This window comes from Diachasma alloeum, unplaced genomic scaffold, assembly GCF_001412515.2.
Source record: "Diachasma alloeum isolate Michigan unplaced genomic scaffold, Dall2.0 Dall_scaffold_00177, whole genome shotgun sequence".
Lineage (NCBI taxonomy): Eukaryota > Metazoa > Arthropoda > Insecta > Hymenoptera > Braconidae > Diachasma > Diachasma alloeum.
In genome coordinates, this window is record NW_021680343.1 from 282,049 (window position 1) to 297,038 (window position 14,990).

General features: G+C 36.6%; 1 protein-coding gene across 3 annotated transcripts; it reads left to right on the forward strand.

Annotated features, from left to right (window-relative positions):
- The first annotated feature begins 1,462 nt into the window (after positions 1–1,462).
- LOC107037220 (major facilitator superfamily domain-containing protein 6) lies at positions 1,463–14,649 on the forward strand. 3 transcript variants are annotated; one of them, XM_015255651.1, is made up of 10 exons: positions 1,463–2,062; positions 4,227–4,755; positions 6,024–6,425; positions 7,704–8,051; positions 8,348–8,479; positions 8,589–8,858; positions 10,150–10,408; positions 11,556–11,846; positions 12,591–12,706; positions 13,002–14,649. In XM_015255651.1, exons 1-10 carry the CDS (start codon positions 1,659–1,661, stop codon positions 13,116–13,118), a joined length of 2,868 nt encoding a protein of 955 aa, XP_015111137.1. In that variant the 5' UTR covers positions 1,463–1,658; the 3' UTR covers positions 13,119–14,649. The 3 variants fall into 3 exon arrangements, with proteins under 3 accessions (XP_015111137.1, XP_015111146.1, XP_015111155.1); XM_015255660.1 differs by having other exon boundaries at positions 4,248–4,755; XM_015255669.1 differs by having other exon boundaries at positions 4,248–4,755; positions 12,591–12,659; positions 13,002–13,093.
- Positions 14,650–14,990: the final 341 nt, after the last annotated feature.

Consider the following 14,990-nt stretch of genomic DNA (forward strand, 5'->3'; position numbering starts at 1 on the left):
GGGTCAATGGAAGTGTGAATTGCTGATGACGTCAAACGTGCGACAGCGCGCGACAGGCGCCGAGAGAACGGCGAGAAGAAAATGTGGAAATGCAAACTCCCGCTGTAGATGGTGGATGATAATGATTATCCTACTGTGGGGTCTGCGCTGTTGATTTTTGGGAAAGGGGGGAGGGTGTTAGCTAACTCAATTTTTCACATGATAATTATCATTTTAATAAAATTTTTGAAGTTATTAATGAACTCATAAAGTCGTTTTCTGTCTCGGTCGAATGATTTCATTTCTGAGTGATGAAATTTTTATTTGAATCTTTCATCATTTAAAATTATTCAGGCACGAATGAAAAAATCAACAAAAGTGTATCAATACAGAACAAAAAAAGAGAAATATTGATACAATGAATAATTGTAAAAAAATTGATCTAAAAATTGATGAAGTAATCTTGGAAAAATAAAAGTCCACATAATACCTGAATGAATAAATCACTCGAGTACGAAAGTTCGTTAATATCATTCGCCTGGAAATAGTGACAATTTCCCCAAAATTCAGGACAACAAAACTCTTCGGAAAATGAATAATTTTGATCAACAAGAATACATCAACATGAAAAAACTCATGATAGAAAGCATAAGCTGTTACAAATCTTTTGAAATTTCATGGAAGATATTATAGTAAATCTCAGAGAGTGACATTGAATCGCATTTAGGGGAAAAATGGTTATGAAATTTCGCATTTTAAGTAGAATTGACGGAAATTCATGAGTTTTAAGTGGGAGTGGGAGTGAGATGGAAATGTCGCAACTTGATTGAATATTCAGAATCAAAATGCCATGAATTTTCAATTTTTCCCTGAATTTTTCTGAATTTTCACGGAATAATTGAACTAAAAAACAAACTATTTCATTGATTTCCGGATCATTTGAACAGAAAATCACCGGAACATTTGATTGTTCAACGACAAAATTTTCTGAGATTCCCCTGCAACTTGAACACGTAGAAAATTTTCAACAGTGCAGCTGCACCATAACAATCACTAAAAAATCGTAAACACTTGAATCCAAAAATTGATAAAATAATCTTGACAAAATGAAACCCCCCACAATAACTCAATTAAGAAACCCCCGAGTACGAAAGCCCGTCAATATCATTCGCCTGGAAACAGTGACAATTTCCCCAACGCATCCGTTTCCTGAATTCAGGAAAACAAAACCCCCCAGGAAATGATCAGACTTGTGCCTCGACAATGTCCTCCCCTGTCCTCCTCCATCCCTCAATCATTGGTTAATGGCTAGAGGTATTCGTAGTGACAACAGTGGAAGAGGTCGAGCACTCGTCAACCCCCACCGCCCTCCGGAGGGTGAAAAGGAAATGGGGTATAGAGTTTGGAGTCGGCGCAGTGAAGCGTCTATCGATTTCATACGTGAAAAGTAGAAGAGAAGGTGCACGCTCGGTCATCGATTTGACACAACAAGCTAAAGGGATTGCTTGGAGGTACGAGGTCGTAAGAATAGTGTGAAGGTGCTATTTTTTTGTTAAAATTCTTGTGTCTCCCTCGAGAGGGAAAAAAAAGTGGAAAAAAATCGAGGATTTTTTTTGAAATTCTGAGTGATTGGAGTTGGGGGAAAAAATTAAAAGTGAAGTGAATTCGAATACGTAATAATGCAAAATTATGGACACGAGGATTACGACTACGGTGCCGATGCATCGGGCGCTCAGGGTGGAGGAAGAAATCTCCCTAATCCACCTGGTGTACGGCCCAAGGTCGATCCCCTGGCTGAGGGCGAAGTGGATCCAACGATCTACGGACAACCCAAGGAGGCCACCCACAAGATACGAGGCAAGAGCGATATTCTTGAGTATCTTTTTGGCACTGTTGATCAGGAGTTACTCACTGTGAAGACATTCTACTTCTTCTTCTACTCGGCTTTTGGATCGTTATTTCCACTCATGGGGGTGTACTTCAAGCAGATGGGCATGAATGCTGGACAATGTGGGCTTCTTATTGGGTTAAGGCCCTTCGTTGAATTCCTCAGCGCACCCTTCTGGGGCTCCTTGGCTGACAGGTGAGTGCCCACTTGGAATGCTGCTTTTTTTCTGGGAAGAAATCGATTTTCCGACTAACATGGAGAGGAATTTTTGGGTTGACAAATTGAGATGATAATTTTAGTTGGTTGTCACTGGTGGAGGCTGTTCGAATGCACCGGATTTGTGTTGCACTTCGTTTCTGGGCCGTTGTATTGCGGGAATGACGCAGATTTATTGAGATTTTTTAATGAGAAATTTCCAATTGAAAATATTCTGTAGAGAGAATCTGTTGAATTTGATCTGTTCATAGTACTTTATTTATTGAGACTGTCTCTGTACGAATTCGTCGGTATGATTTTTTCAAATTCTATTCACTCAATTTTTCTTGTCTTTTTATTGAAACAGTCAAACGAGAAAAATTGGAGAATTTTAGCCGAGGGATTTCTATGGGAAAAATCTGAATAAGTTGAACAGAAAAGTCGAATTGTATTGATTTTTCCTGGAGAATATTTTCCTCTGAATATTTCTATTGAAAAAAACGGTTCATGTTTCACGAATTTAATGCGCTCTAGCGCTATTTTAGGAGAGAAATCGATTATTTTTAGATGAATTATAAAGCCGAATGCTGATAGTTTCGGCAGGAGATCGAGGTCTTTATCGTTTCAGTAAAATCAGTGCTGAGGGAGTTATAAAAAAATGCAGTAACTGAGGAGAAAAATCGATCATTTGAAACGTATCATATAGAGAAATGCGATTGATGCACTTTATCGAGTGAAATAGATTATTCTAAGGCGTAACATAACAGGAAATGTGAATCGCTCTGCTTTGAAAAAAAGGTCTTGACCGTTTGATCAATGCTGAATGCGTTGAAAGAATGATAAGAATGACTTTTTGTCATTCCGGCCGTAAGGCAGCACTTCACGGAATCCCGGCCTGATGCGCGGCCGTGAATCCCCGCCTGCGGCCGTCATGGCAAAAAATAATATCCATTTGGCCGGCAAAAAAAATATTGAGACCGTAATGAGTAGAAAAGCTAGCTGATTTGCATTCGGCACATGCACTCTGCACGAAGGAGAAAGTTTTAGAAAAAGTCACGCACGCAAAAAATTCATGGAAAACCCTAACGAATTTGGTGGGACATTCTATTGAATTTCTATTGAACATTTTATTAGTTTTTGGGAAATTTTAGTTAAGAATTCCGCCGTTTTTCTGCGCGCTTTTTAAGAGAAAACGTCCAATTGAAACTATTTTTCATCAAAAATAGTCCGTAAAGTGAAAAAGTGTTTAAAATTGATTTTTAACAATTTTTTAATAATTTTTTTTATTATAAGTTTTAAAGTGTTAAGTAAAATTGATTCAACTAGACTTGATGAGACTTGCGAAATCCCTTTCTTGTCATAAAAAAATGATCCTCATGAAAAATAGGGTTTGACACTCGTGGGGAAAGTGTTCTTTCTCCCACGGGTCAAAAACACTTTTACGCACTTGTATCGAAATATACACTGAGAAAAGAAACCTTTCATCAAGAGATTTTATTTATTCACAACAAGAAAGCGACTTCTCAAACCAACTCAAGTGATTTTTGCATTAAAAAAATTTGGATTTTAGACTTAAAGCGACTTAAACGACTTGAACTAAAAATTGATTCAACTAGACTTAATGAAACTTGAGAAATCCCTTTCTTCCCATAAAAAAATTATCCTCGACGTTGGGACAAGTTCAAGATTCCTCGACAAAAGTTTCATCTTTCTCAGTGTAAGATATTTCCTCATTACCAATTTTCAAGCCGTGAGTTTCTCTATAAAAGTAAAGCCGAACTCATCAAAAAACTTGTTTTCTCAGTGTACTATGATAGAAAAATTCAGTAGAATTTCATCTTTCTATACTACTGTTTTATTGAGATTTGCTCTATCGGAAAACCCCAACACGAATTTCCTCATTTATTCGTACACCATCTCTCTTCTTTTTTCATAAAAAAAATCAAACAAAAATTTGAGACTACGAATATCTGTAGAAAATATCTCAATAGAACAATGCAGAGTGTTTTCCTTCAGAGTTACGTTTTGTCACGTAAGTTATCTTCCCTATGAACCCATGTTTGAGGAATTTATTTCTTCCCATGAAGCTTCGCGCTATGCACGCAGACAAATAGATGTAGAGTATCGAGTAGAAGTAGAGAACATGTTCTTTGGGCCCGACCAGAGGACCGTCGAAAATTTTCAGATGGCAGAAGGGCAAGATCATTCTCCTGGCGTCGCTCTCCTGCTGGATAATCTTCACCCTTCCCATTGGCTTTGCACAGCCCCCACCCACCACCTGCATGGAGTGGAGCAACAACAGCGAGTGGCTGGCAGTTCCCAAAACCGGCACTCGGAGCAAGCGATACGTGGACCTTGACGATTTCTACCAGCCCCAGGAGAGCGACGACGAGGATCTGGAGGTGGCGGCCAACGTTGTCTTCGGGAGGCTGAGGAGGGACACCGATTATGCCGACGAGGACCGCGGGAGAAACTCGTACGATTTAATGGGGAATGAAGTGTCGAGTCGCAGGATGAAGCAGCGGCTGGAGAGCAATAGGGTCCGGAGGCAGGCGGATACCACCGACCTTAAGTATAAGCAGTTTGTGCCTGAGGGGGGTGAGGATGATCCTGCGGCTAAGACCATTGACTTTGGAACTATCGCCAAGGCTAATCGGCCCGCTGATGTTTTGGAGTACAAGAGGTTTCTTAAAGTGAGTTCAATAAAGGGGACTTTCTTGGGTCTTGTGCGAGGAATGCGTTGACATAATGGGGGGGGGGATTGGTCGGCTTTAGGGGGGCGACATTAAGGATATCCAAGTATAATTGAAATATGTCAATTTCTCATCAAATTTGTTGGGTAAATTGAGTGAGAAAGATTTGAAAAAAATCATGAATACTCAGCGTCATTAAATTAGTGATTTTTTTTAAACATTTGTTGTTTGTAAATAAATAATTGAAATGGTTGATCCTGCGGCTAAGACCATTGACTTTGGAACTATCGCCAAGGCTAATCGGCCCGCTGATGTTTTGGAGTACAAGAGGTTTCTTAAAGTGAGTTCAATAAAGGGGACTTTTTTGGGTCTTGTGCAAGGAATGCGTTGACATAATGAGGGGGGGGGGATTGGTCGGCTTTAGGGGGGCGACATTAAAGATACCCAAGTATAATTTAAATATGTCAATTTCTCATCAAATTTGTTGGGTAAATTGAGTGAGAAAGATTTGAAAAAAATCATGAATACTCAGCGTCATTAAATTAGTGATTTTTTTAAAACATTTGTTGTTTATAAATAAATAACTGAAATGGTTGAAATCGATTTCTGTAAAATTCTGAATATGAATAAATTTGTTACGATTCTGAACAAATGATTTTTATGGTGGAGAATTTATTGTTTATCAATTGCTTGTGGTAAATGCTTGTAATTTTCAAAAATTGCAATTTTTAAATGACTTCATCAATCTTCCGCAAAAAGTAAACTTTCTAGTTTTGTCTAAGATTTTTAAAATATTTTTTAATGGTTCAGTATCAAGATTCAGAGGCAGATCTGCAAAGTTTAAATAGAAAAATCATTGTGGGGTTCAAATGAAAGCAATGTTTGACTGGAAAAGCAGAAAAGCATTTCACTAGTGAAAAAGTAGCTCAAGTACTTGGATATCTTTAAATCCGATTTAGAGAAGAAAAATCATGAAATTTAAATTTGCACTGAAAATTCAACGCAATTTCAAATTATTACTCAACAGAAAGACGAGAATAATTCGACTTCCTTAAAGTTTTAATCAAAACATAAACATTCAGTACCAAATTACGCAGAATTTTCAAATAATTGGGAATTGAAGAATTCACTTGGTTTTTTCTTATTTTTACTCATTTCCTCTGGAATAATTGCGCGCAAAGTTCCTTGAAATTCCAAAAAAATGTACCAGAAATTTCAGTCAAAGAATTTCAACACTCCAATGTCAATTTTATATTTTTGTCAATCAGAATGAACCTCTCGACGAGACAAAACCCCCCAAGAAAGCGCACACGAGAACAAAATCGCATTCAAAGGCCCCTCGTGCGAAAGTACTGGCCAAGCGCTCAGTCGACCTCCACGACGAGCTCTTCACAAACCAAGGAAACCAAGATATCACCGAAGTCGATGCCATGGGACGTCGACTCATGTCTGCAGAAGAACAAGACGACATTGAAATAGAGGAATTCGAGGACGACGCCGATGTCGAAGAGGTCGACGTGCCCCTCATCAGAAAGAGGAGGAGCATGAAGTTCGTGTATCAGAATCAGGGCAAGAGTCCAGTGTCTGTGAAGAACGCCAGGAATTACGATCCCAAGGAGAACAGTGACTGGGTCAAACCGGCTTTTAGCACTATTGTTTATCGACTCGGAGTGAGTTCTATATCTTTATTCTCCTGAGGATAATAAAACCGCTCGCTTGGTAGTGGGACGTGCGCGGACGCTTGACCCCGGGCAAAATTTCCCTTCTTCAAAATTTTGGGGAGAAAATTTTCCCGAATAAATTCCCCGAAGAATTCCGGGAAGAAAACTCGAAAAAATGCAATGTCTGATAAAATGCAAGGAAATTTTAATTAAAAAAAAATTCAAGGAAATTGATCTCATTTAGGGGGGGGGAGGGTTGAGGAATGAAATTGATTTGAAAAATTGAATCACATCAGATTGACTGAATTCTTCATTGTCTGAAACACTTCTAAAATTAAGGATACCCAAGAATCAAATTTGTCAATTAAATTACGTGTGAAAAATTTCAAAATATCATGAACATTTAGCGTTATTCAAATTATATTTTGCATGAAATTATCTTTTTTTTTTATGTTCGTTGTTTATAAATCAATAATTGAATAATTAATACTATTAATTAATTTTAATTATTTATTTTATAAGGAATAATTAAATTATGAATAAATAATTATTTAAACTTTCGGAAATCTTATTTTTTTAGGCTTTAATACGATTTCTGGTAAAATTCTGAATATGAATAAATTTGTTTTTTTATAATATTATTGCTTAATTTTTAATGTAATGTTAATTTTTTTAGTTTTATTTGTTATTTTATAATTTGTTGTTTTATATTTTTTTTACAGAAAATTTTTTTTTGAAAATTAATTTTTCTTTGAAAACTGCAATTTTTTCATTATTTCTTCAGTCTTCCCCCAAAAGTTGACTTTCTATTTTTTTCAGATTTTAAAAATATTTTCTCACGTTTCAATATCGAGATTCAAAATCAGTCCGGAAAATTGGGGTGAAATGGGGCTCAAATGAAAGCTCTGATGTTCGATGACAAACGTAAAAACGCATTTTACTGGAAAAAATTGCCAAAGTACTTGAATACCCTCAATAAATAAACGGAACTGATATTGAGATGTTCTGATTTTATTCTGTTTCTGACACAATTGAAATTGTTGAATTGAATTTGATGTAGTCACTCGCCTGAGATCAGCGCTCCCCTCCCAAGCGTCAAAGCCCACTTTTCCCACGAGTGTCGAGCCTTATTTTTCATGACAATGTGTGAAACGTGGAATTAAAATCTCACTTTACGCCGAAGCGATAAAAATTGTTTTCAGGGGAAATTTTCGTCCGGGAAATCATTGTCGGGGCAAAGTTTTCCCCAGAATGGACTCTCTTAACTGATGATGCGCTTGCTTCCAGGACATTCAAAAGACCTTTTTTCTCCTGCTTCTCCTCGTGATCGTGGGAGAATTCTTCTCTGCTCCGGCGATAACCCTAGCCGATTCAGCAGTTATCACGCTTCTCGGCGAGGATGCCGACAGGTACGGACACCAGAGAATGTTCGGGAGCCTGGGCTGGGGCCTGGCCATGTTCTTCGTTGGAATTGCCCTCGATCACAGCACGTCTTTTCCCGATCATCCCTGCACACCCGATCCGAGGGAGAAGAATTACACAATCTGTTTCGCTATCTTCAGCGTTCTGATGGGGGCAGCTTTGATCACCGCTACCCAGATCAATTTTAAATATGAATTTATAGCTCCGCAACCGGTGAGAAAATGTTTTTGGAGCCGAAATGAAATTTTTTATTTCAACTTTGTCTTTTTTTATTATTTTCTTGTGTCATTGTAGTTCATTATTCTTCATTATTTTAAATCAATCGATTTTAGCTTCATCAATCAAGTGATTAAGCTCTTATTCACGCATAAATTTAATTTTCATTCGCATGAACAGAGGATTTTCAACGATTGAGTTATTTATTTCATGTGTTTGACTAGAATGAACAAAACTTCAAAGAATTAATTCTCCGGAAAAAAAAAACGTTCATTTTTTTATTCAATTTCCAGGAGGTTGTGAAGCCCCCAGCGGAGCCAACAAGAGAAGAGCAACTGCAGTCTGAATTATCTCAGCAGTTGAATCTCCCAGGCTTGCAGGACTCGTCTGCAGCACCCCCCGTAGCTCCACCCCCCGAGGGCAAAGTAAGCGCCAATCAAGTGGAGAACTAAATAATTCATGAAGACGCGATTACGTTTTTATCGTCTGAATTCTCGATAATCTCAAATCCGTAATCTTGATGAATTCTTCCAGACGAAGATGTTTGCCCAGACAACGAGGGAGATACCCGAGTGGGTGACGGTCCTCAAGCAATTCAAGGACCTCAAGTGTGCCTCGTTCCTCTTTGTCGCTTGGTTCATGGGCTTCGGCATAGGACTCATCTTTACTTTTCTCTTCTGGCATCTCCAGGATTACGGGGGCTCGCCAACGTTGTTTGGAGTTGCTTCTGTGATCAATCATATCTCTGAGATATTCGCGTATTTCTTCAGCTTCAGGCTCATTGGAGAATTTGGTCATGTGAAGGTAAATGAGAAAATAAGGAGAGAAATAAGAATGGATGGACTAAAGGAAATTTCTCCTCCAAGGAATTCCTCCTGACACCAAGTTCCTCCACATCCAAAAATTGGGATTTCACTTTATTATTTCATAAAAGGAAATAAATGCGACTTCATTTTATTTCATGAAATGAAATAAATGGGACTTCATTTTATTTCATAAAATGAAATAAATGGGACTTCACTTTATTTCATAAAATGAAGTAAATGGGACTCCACTTTATTTCACAAAAAACTATGAAGAACAAAGACAAAATTACACTCGCCTTTACTCTTGAATAGCAGATCAATTAACAGATAGAAAATACATAAAAATTAGTGGAAAAACAACTGACGCGACAAACAAATCATAACGATATCAAGCCATAGGAAATCGAGATTGATTTTTTTCAAATTCAATCAATTGAATTTGACGGAATTTTTCGATTAAATTCAATAGTTCAATTCCTCAAGCCCGACTTAGAAAAAAAATTCATTTCAATTTTGCAAAATGTTAATTTTTTTCGGGTGAATTTTCCGCAACGGAAGATTTTTTTCGGGAAGAATTTCGTCCGGAATATTGAAAAAATAAAAAAGTGTCATTTAAAGAAAAATTCTCAAAATGAAACAAGAGAAAATTGAATTCCACTCGGTCAATCTCGAGTTATTGATCGTGAAAAATGATTAATGATGACGCCCCTAGATAATTAACACTTTTTGGAATGTTTGAGAGAATGGAGGATTTATTCTTCAGGCTCATCTTAACCCTTGAATAATACATCAATTAACTGATGGAGAATATAGAAAATCAGTGGAAAAGCAACTGACAATACAAACTAATGACCAACAAACCGAACTATATAACAATGGAAAGAGAAATAAATTGAAAAAATAGTAAATCGAGATGGATTTTTTCAAATTCAATCAATTCAACTTGACTCAATTTTTCAATTCAATTCAATGGTTCAATTTTTCGTCCTCAGAAAACAAATTCATTTCAATTTTGCAAAACATTAATTCTTTTTGGGTGTATTTTCCCCAACGGAAGATTTTGTTCGCGAAAAATTTTATCCGGAAAATTGAAAAAATGAAAAATTGCATTTTAAAGCTTAAAGAAAAATCCTCAAAATGGAACAAGAGAAAATTGAATTCCTCATTGTCAATCTCGAGTTATTAACCACTGAAAATGATTAATGATGCCGCCTGAATCACCTCATCTTACCGCCCCTAGATATTTTAACAATTGTAGGAATGTTTGAGAGAATGGGTTTATTCTTCAGGTTCTCTGCTTGGGTCTGGGCGGCAATATTCTTCGCTTCCTCTATATTTCATACCTGAAGAATCCGTGGTGGGTACTGCCATTCGAATTCATCCAGGGGATCACCCATGCCGCTGTCTGGGCTGCATGCTGCAGTTACATCGCTCATAACACACCTCCACAGCTTCGATCAAGTGCTCAAGGGGTTCTCCAGGGGCTTCATCACGGTCTCGGGAGGGGATGTGGGGCGGTTATTGGGGGAATGTTCGTTGCGAGCTACGGTGAGTCCTCACATTGATGAAGCCATTCCTCATTCATTCATTCATTCATTCATTATTAATCTAGTGAAACAATACGGGTCAATTCATCTTTCGTGCACATAAATCTTTGATAGATGATTTTGAGTCAACGGCGAGGGAAATTAATTGCGGGAGGCAACAGAATTATTAATTTAAAAAAATGTTAATCCAGCCATGAATATGGGTATTGCACCTAATTTGGAAAATTTTCTGGAGATCTTTGTACGTAAAAACTTCGTGGGAGAAAGCCCTCATCAGGGGTTTCTTTATTCTTCTGATAAATTGAACATGACAAGAACAAAAGACAAAGACGAAACATAAGAATTATAATGGGTTATTCTTATAAACCGAAAAAAGTTAAAATTAATTTTAACTTTAGTTGAAGTTCAAAATAATTTTTGAGGGATAACTCTGAACAAAAATTTTCCTCTCAATGGAAATGTTACATGACTTCGTCCGAATTGATCGCTGCAAGCAACAGAATTATTGATTTTATCTTTCCGGAAAGTAATAAAGTAGACCAATAAAGAAACCCCTCATAAGGGGTTTCTTTATTATTCTGACAAACTGAACGTGAAAAAAACACATAAAAATACAAGAATTGCAATGAATTGTTCTCTTAAACCGAAAAAAGTAAAAATTAATTTTAACTTTAGTTGAAGTTGAAGATAACTTTTGAGCGAAATTCTAAACAAAAATTTTCCTCTGACTGAAATTGTTACATGACTTCGTCCGATTCCCGCTGCAAGCAACAGAATTATCGATTTTATCTTTCCAGAGAGTAATAAAGAAACCCCCACAACAGGGGTTTCTTTATTATTCTGATAAACTGAACATGATAAAACCAAACAGAAAAACAAAAGCTACAACCCGCTGCTCTCATAATTAGAAAAAAGCTAACATTAAATTCAGTTGAAGTTAAAAAAACTTTAATCTGCAGAAAAACTTTCAGCAAGAATTGTTCTCTGAATGGAATTGTTAAACAACTTCTGCCAGTTTCTATCCATGTACGAAAGGAATTCATTTCTGCAGTAACAGAATTATCGATTGAAAAAATATTAACCCAGCCGTGAATATTGGTGTTGCGCCTAATTTGCATTCATGGTAATCATTGATTTTATATTTCCAGGAAGTACTGCAACGTTCCGTGGATATGGCCTCCTCTGCGCAGTCGTTTTAGCAGCCTTTATCTTCATAAATTTCTACAGAAAAGATACTGGATTCGTTGCGGATTTACCGCAGACTGAGGATCCTCATCAAGTGGCTGAGGCAACTCATCTCGCGCCACACGGTGTACCGAGTAATGCTATCCCACGGGCATTAAGTTCAAGTAGGCTTCACGAGCTTGCACAAGAGCCTAGTTATGGAGCTACTTATCAGACTACTGGGGGAAATCTCAACGTTCCTGGAGGCAATGGAGGTGAATACACTCGTCATTCTTAACTTCTTATTTTTTTTTCTTTCAACTTTTATATTCATTCCAACAATATTTTTATTGGAAATTAGTATACCATGGATTCATTTCAATGCAAATGTTCCAATGATGTGAAACAAATAATTCATCCATTCTTATTTGATTCGAATGAACGATTATTACATTTTTGTAATTTTTTTATTTTCGTGGTTCAGACAATGATTTCACTTATAATTAAAAAAAGTCTTCGACTGGAATTCTTCAAACGAGCTTTTCTTTGTGTTCAAAAAATTATTCATTCGATGTGGATAAAAACGTGAATCAAGTTCAAGTTTGAATAAAAGGTCTACTACGTGATTTAGAAATGAAAAAATTCAACTGAACTTTATTAAATTTGTTGGCCAGTGAATTGGATTAAGGGGGAATCATTTTGCAATTTTAAATTTCCCTGAAAATTCAAAACTATATTTACCGGAATTTTTCTGATATTTCTATCAATTTTCATGGCATTACTGAACTAAAATTCAGTTGTCATTGAATTTTTGATCAAAATGTGAATTTTCAGTGACGAAATTCGTTGAAATTTCAATGGAACTGTCACTTGATTCACATATTTACGAAGTGCACGTGAATAATTCGAGTTTGATAAATTCCGGAACATATTGCTAATTTATCAGGAACAATAGTTTGTCTCAATTTAGGAAAATTCCACTATCCACTTATTAACATTTTGTTAATGAATATTTGCAGGAGGAAATCCGAATAATCCGTTCTTGAGCGGTGGCGGTGGTGGTGGCACCGGAGGCGGTTACAATTATGGTATGAGCGGTAAAGGAGAGGACGAATTCATTCGTAGGAGCTTCCAGGTACAATAAAGCTCGAAAATTCGAACGCATATGAACGAAATGACTCGAACCAAACCTTTGAATCAACCGAAAAATAAAAAATAAAAATGAGAATCCACTTTTGCGAGAAAGATTGAAAACAGAAAGGCTCAAAAAATGCTTCGAACTTCGAACGAGGTAGACTCCGTCCTCTACCTTGATCCCATAAATTTTATGTCACAAATGAGAGTTATTGGGTGCTGCATTGAATTTTACGAAGTTCGGAGGAATTATAACGAGGAAATTCGCAGGATAATTCATGATTTTTTCATTCCAGACTTACAGTGAAGTGGTCGGTAGGGAGTACGACCTGAAACCACCACCAGTGGTAACTCATCTTCATGCCCAGCAGCCTTGCACCAATCCATTTCATCAGCATGACTACGATTGGTAACAAAACTGCTCATCTGCAGTTTAATTTGTCTAGTCATTATTGAGAAAGAAGGAACGAAGAGATAATACATGAAGCGAAGTACTCTTGAATTAAGAATATGACTGAGAATAGTCATTTATTCTAATATTAAGAAACTTTATATTCTGGATTGAAGAGTATTTTCTTTCCCGAGAAGGAGAATGAGGGAATAAAATAAATAGCTGGACGTTTTTTTAATTAAGTGGCGAATGAACAAAGAACGAAAGGAAAAAGATGAATCGCTTGACCATCTCGAGGTTCATAATATCGTTCATTTATCTGGCAGTACGCGTATCATATCACCTCATCCGTGTATCAATCAGTTGCCATAGATGAGTTTAAAAATAATTTGAAGAAAAATTGATTAAGATATCAGTCAGTGAGGTGATTGGTAGGGAGTACGAATCCATTTCATCAGCACGACTACGATTCATAACAAAACTGCTCATCTGCAGTTTAATTTGTCTAGTCATTATCGAGAAAGAAGGAACGAAGAGATAATACATGAAGCGAAGTACTCTTGAATTAAGAATATGACTGAGAATAGTCATTTATTCTAATATTAAGAAACTTTATATTCTGGATTGAAGAGTATTTTCTTTCCCGAGGAGGAGAATGAGGGAATAAAATAAACAGCTGGACGTTTTTTTAATTAAGTGGTGAATGAACAAAAAACGAAAGAAAAAAGATGAATCGCTTGACCATCTCGAGGTTCATAATATCGTTCATTTATCTGGCAGTACGCGTATCATATCACTGCATCCGTGTATCATTCAGTTGCCACAGACAAGTTTAAAAATAATTTGATGAAAAAAATCATTGATATATCAGTCCACAGTAACGAATCTAACGAAGTTAAGCCATCCGTTAAAAAGCCAACTCCAATGATTTTAAACTCGTCGTGAGTCCCCATTTCCCCATCGACTCTCTGAATTAAATATCTCCATCTCGAGAAACTTGTATTTTTAACTGTTGAATTTAAATCCCCCCGAGTTTTCACAGCGAGATGATGAATACATAATGCAAATTTGTAAATAACTATTGAATTTGCGAGAACTCCGAAGCAGAATAATTGTTTTCCGTTGAATTTGCCTAGATGTTCTTCATTGAAAAGAAAAACAACCGTAAAATTATATAAGAGAATATATTATAAATATTGTATGATTAGAGCCTAGACCTAAGCCTATTACCTACTGATAATTCATCAATGACAATGTGTTTTGTCCCGAGACTATGTTCATTTCGTTGAGATTGTAAAGAGGGTAATGTATCATCCAGCCTTTTACCCTCGCGAGGCACAAAAAATACTTGAAAATGAAAAAATCCAAACGAATTGTACCAATCTCAAAACTGTTCTTTAGCCGTGAAAACATTTTATTGTTTTCCAATTAATGATTAAGTATTAAGAAGTATTAATGGTTGAAACAATACGACGTGACGTAATGGACACTTGTATCAATTTTGTGTCATGAAGTTTGAATATAAATTATCGAATTTGGGTTGCAGACGGAAATAATTAATTTTTCGCATTTTGAAGATTAACATTGACGAGTTGATCACGTTAATCGCGTTATCACTGGCATCTTCACTATCATCAGGCTTGGGAATACCCAGTGGGTCGCTGAACTCTGATTTTTCGATACCAATATTTTTTTCTGCCTTTTCTTTCCGACATTTCCACACATTTTTATTCACAAATCAGTTGACCTTTATTTTGGAAGTATTTCTGCCCCCATTCAAGCTTGGTGACGACTTATTTTTGTAACTCAATCATGATTATTTCGTTGGTGCTTCTCAGGGCTAAAATTTGGGTCACAAAGAATTTTATATAGAAACACACCCACACGCACTCTC

What these genes read in the sequence shown, in the direction of transcription:
- LOC107037220 (XM_015255651.1), top strand. Translation starts at nt 1,659, where the DNA reads ATGCAAAATTATGGACACGAGGATTACGACTACGGTGCCGATGCATCG. An exon ending in GAGAATTTGGTCATGTGAAG is followed by an intron (nt 8,859 to 10,149) that starts GTAAATGAGAAA and finishes TTTATTCTTCAG; the next exon opens with GTTCTCTGCTTGGGTCTGGG. An exon ending in CGTTCCTGGAGGCAATGGAG is followed by an intron (nt 11,847 to 12,590) that starts GTGAATACACTC and finishes GAATATTTGCAG; the next exon opens with GAGGAAATCCGAATAATCCG.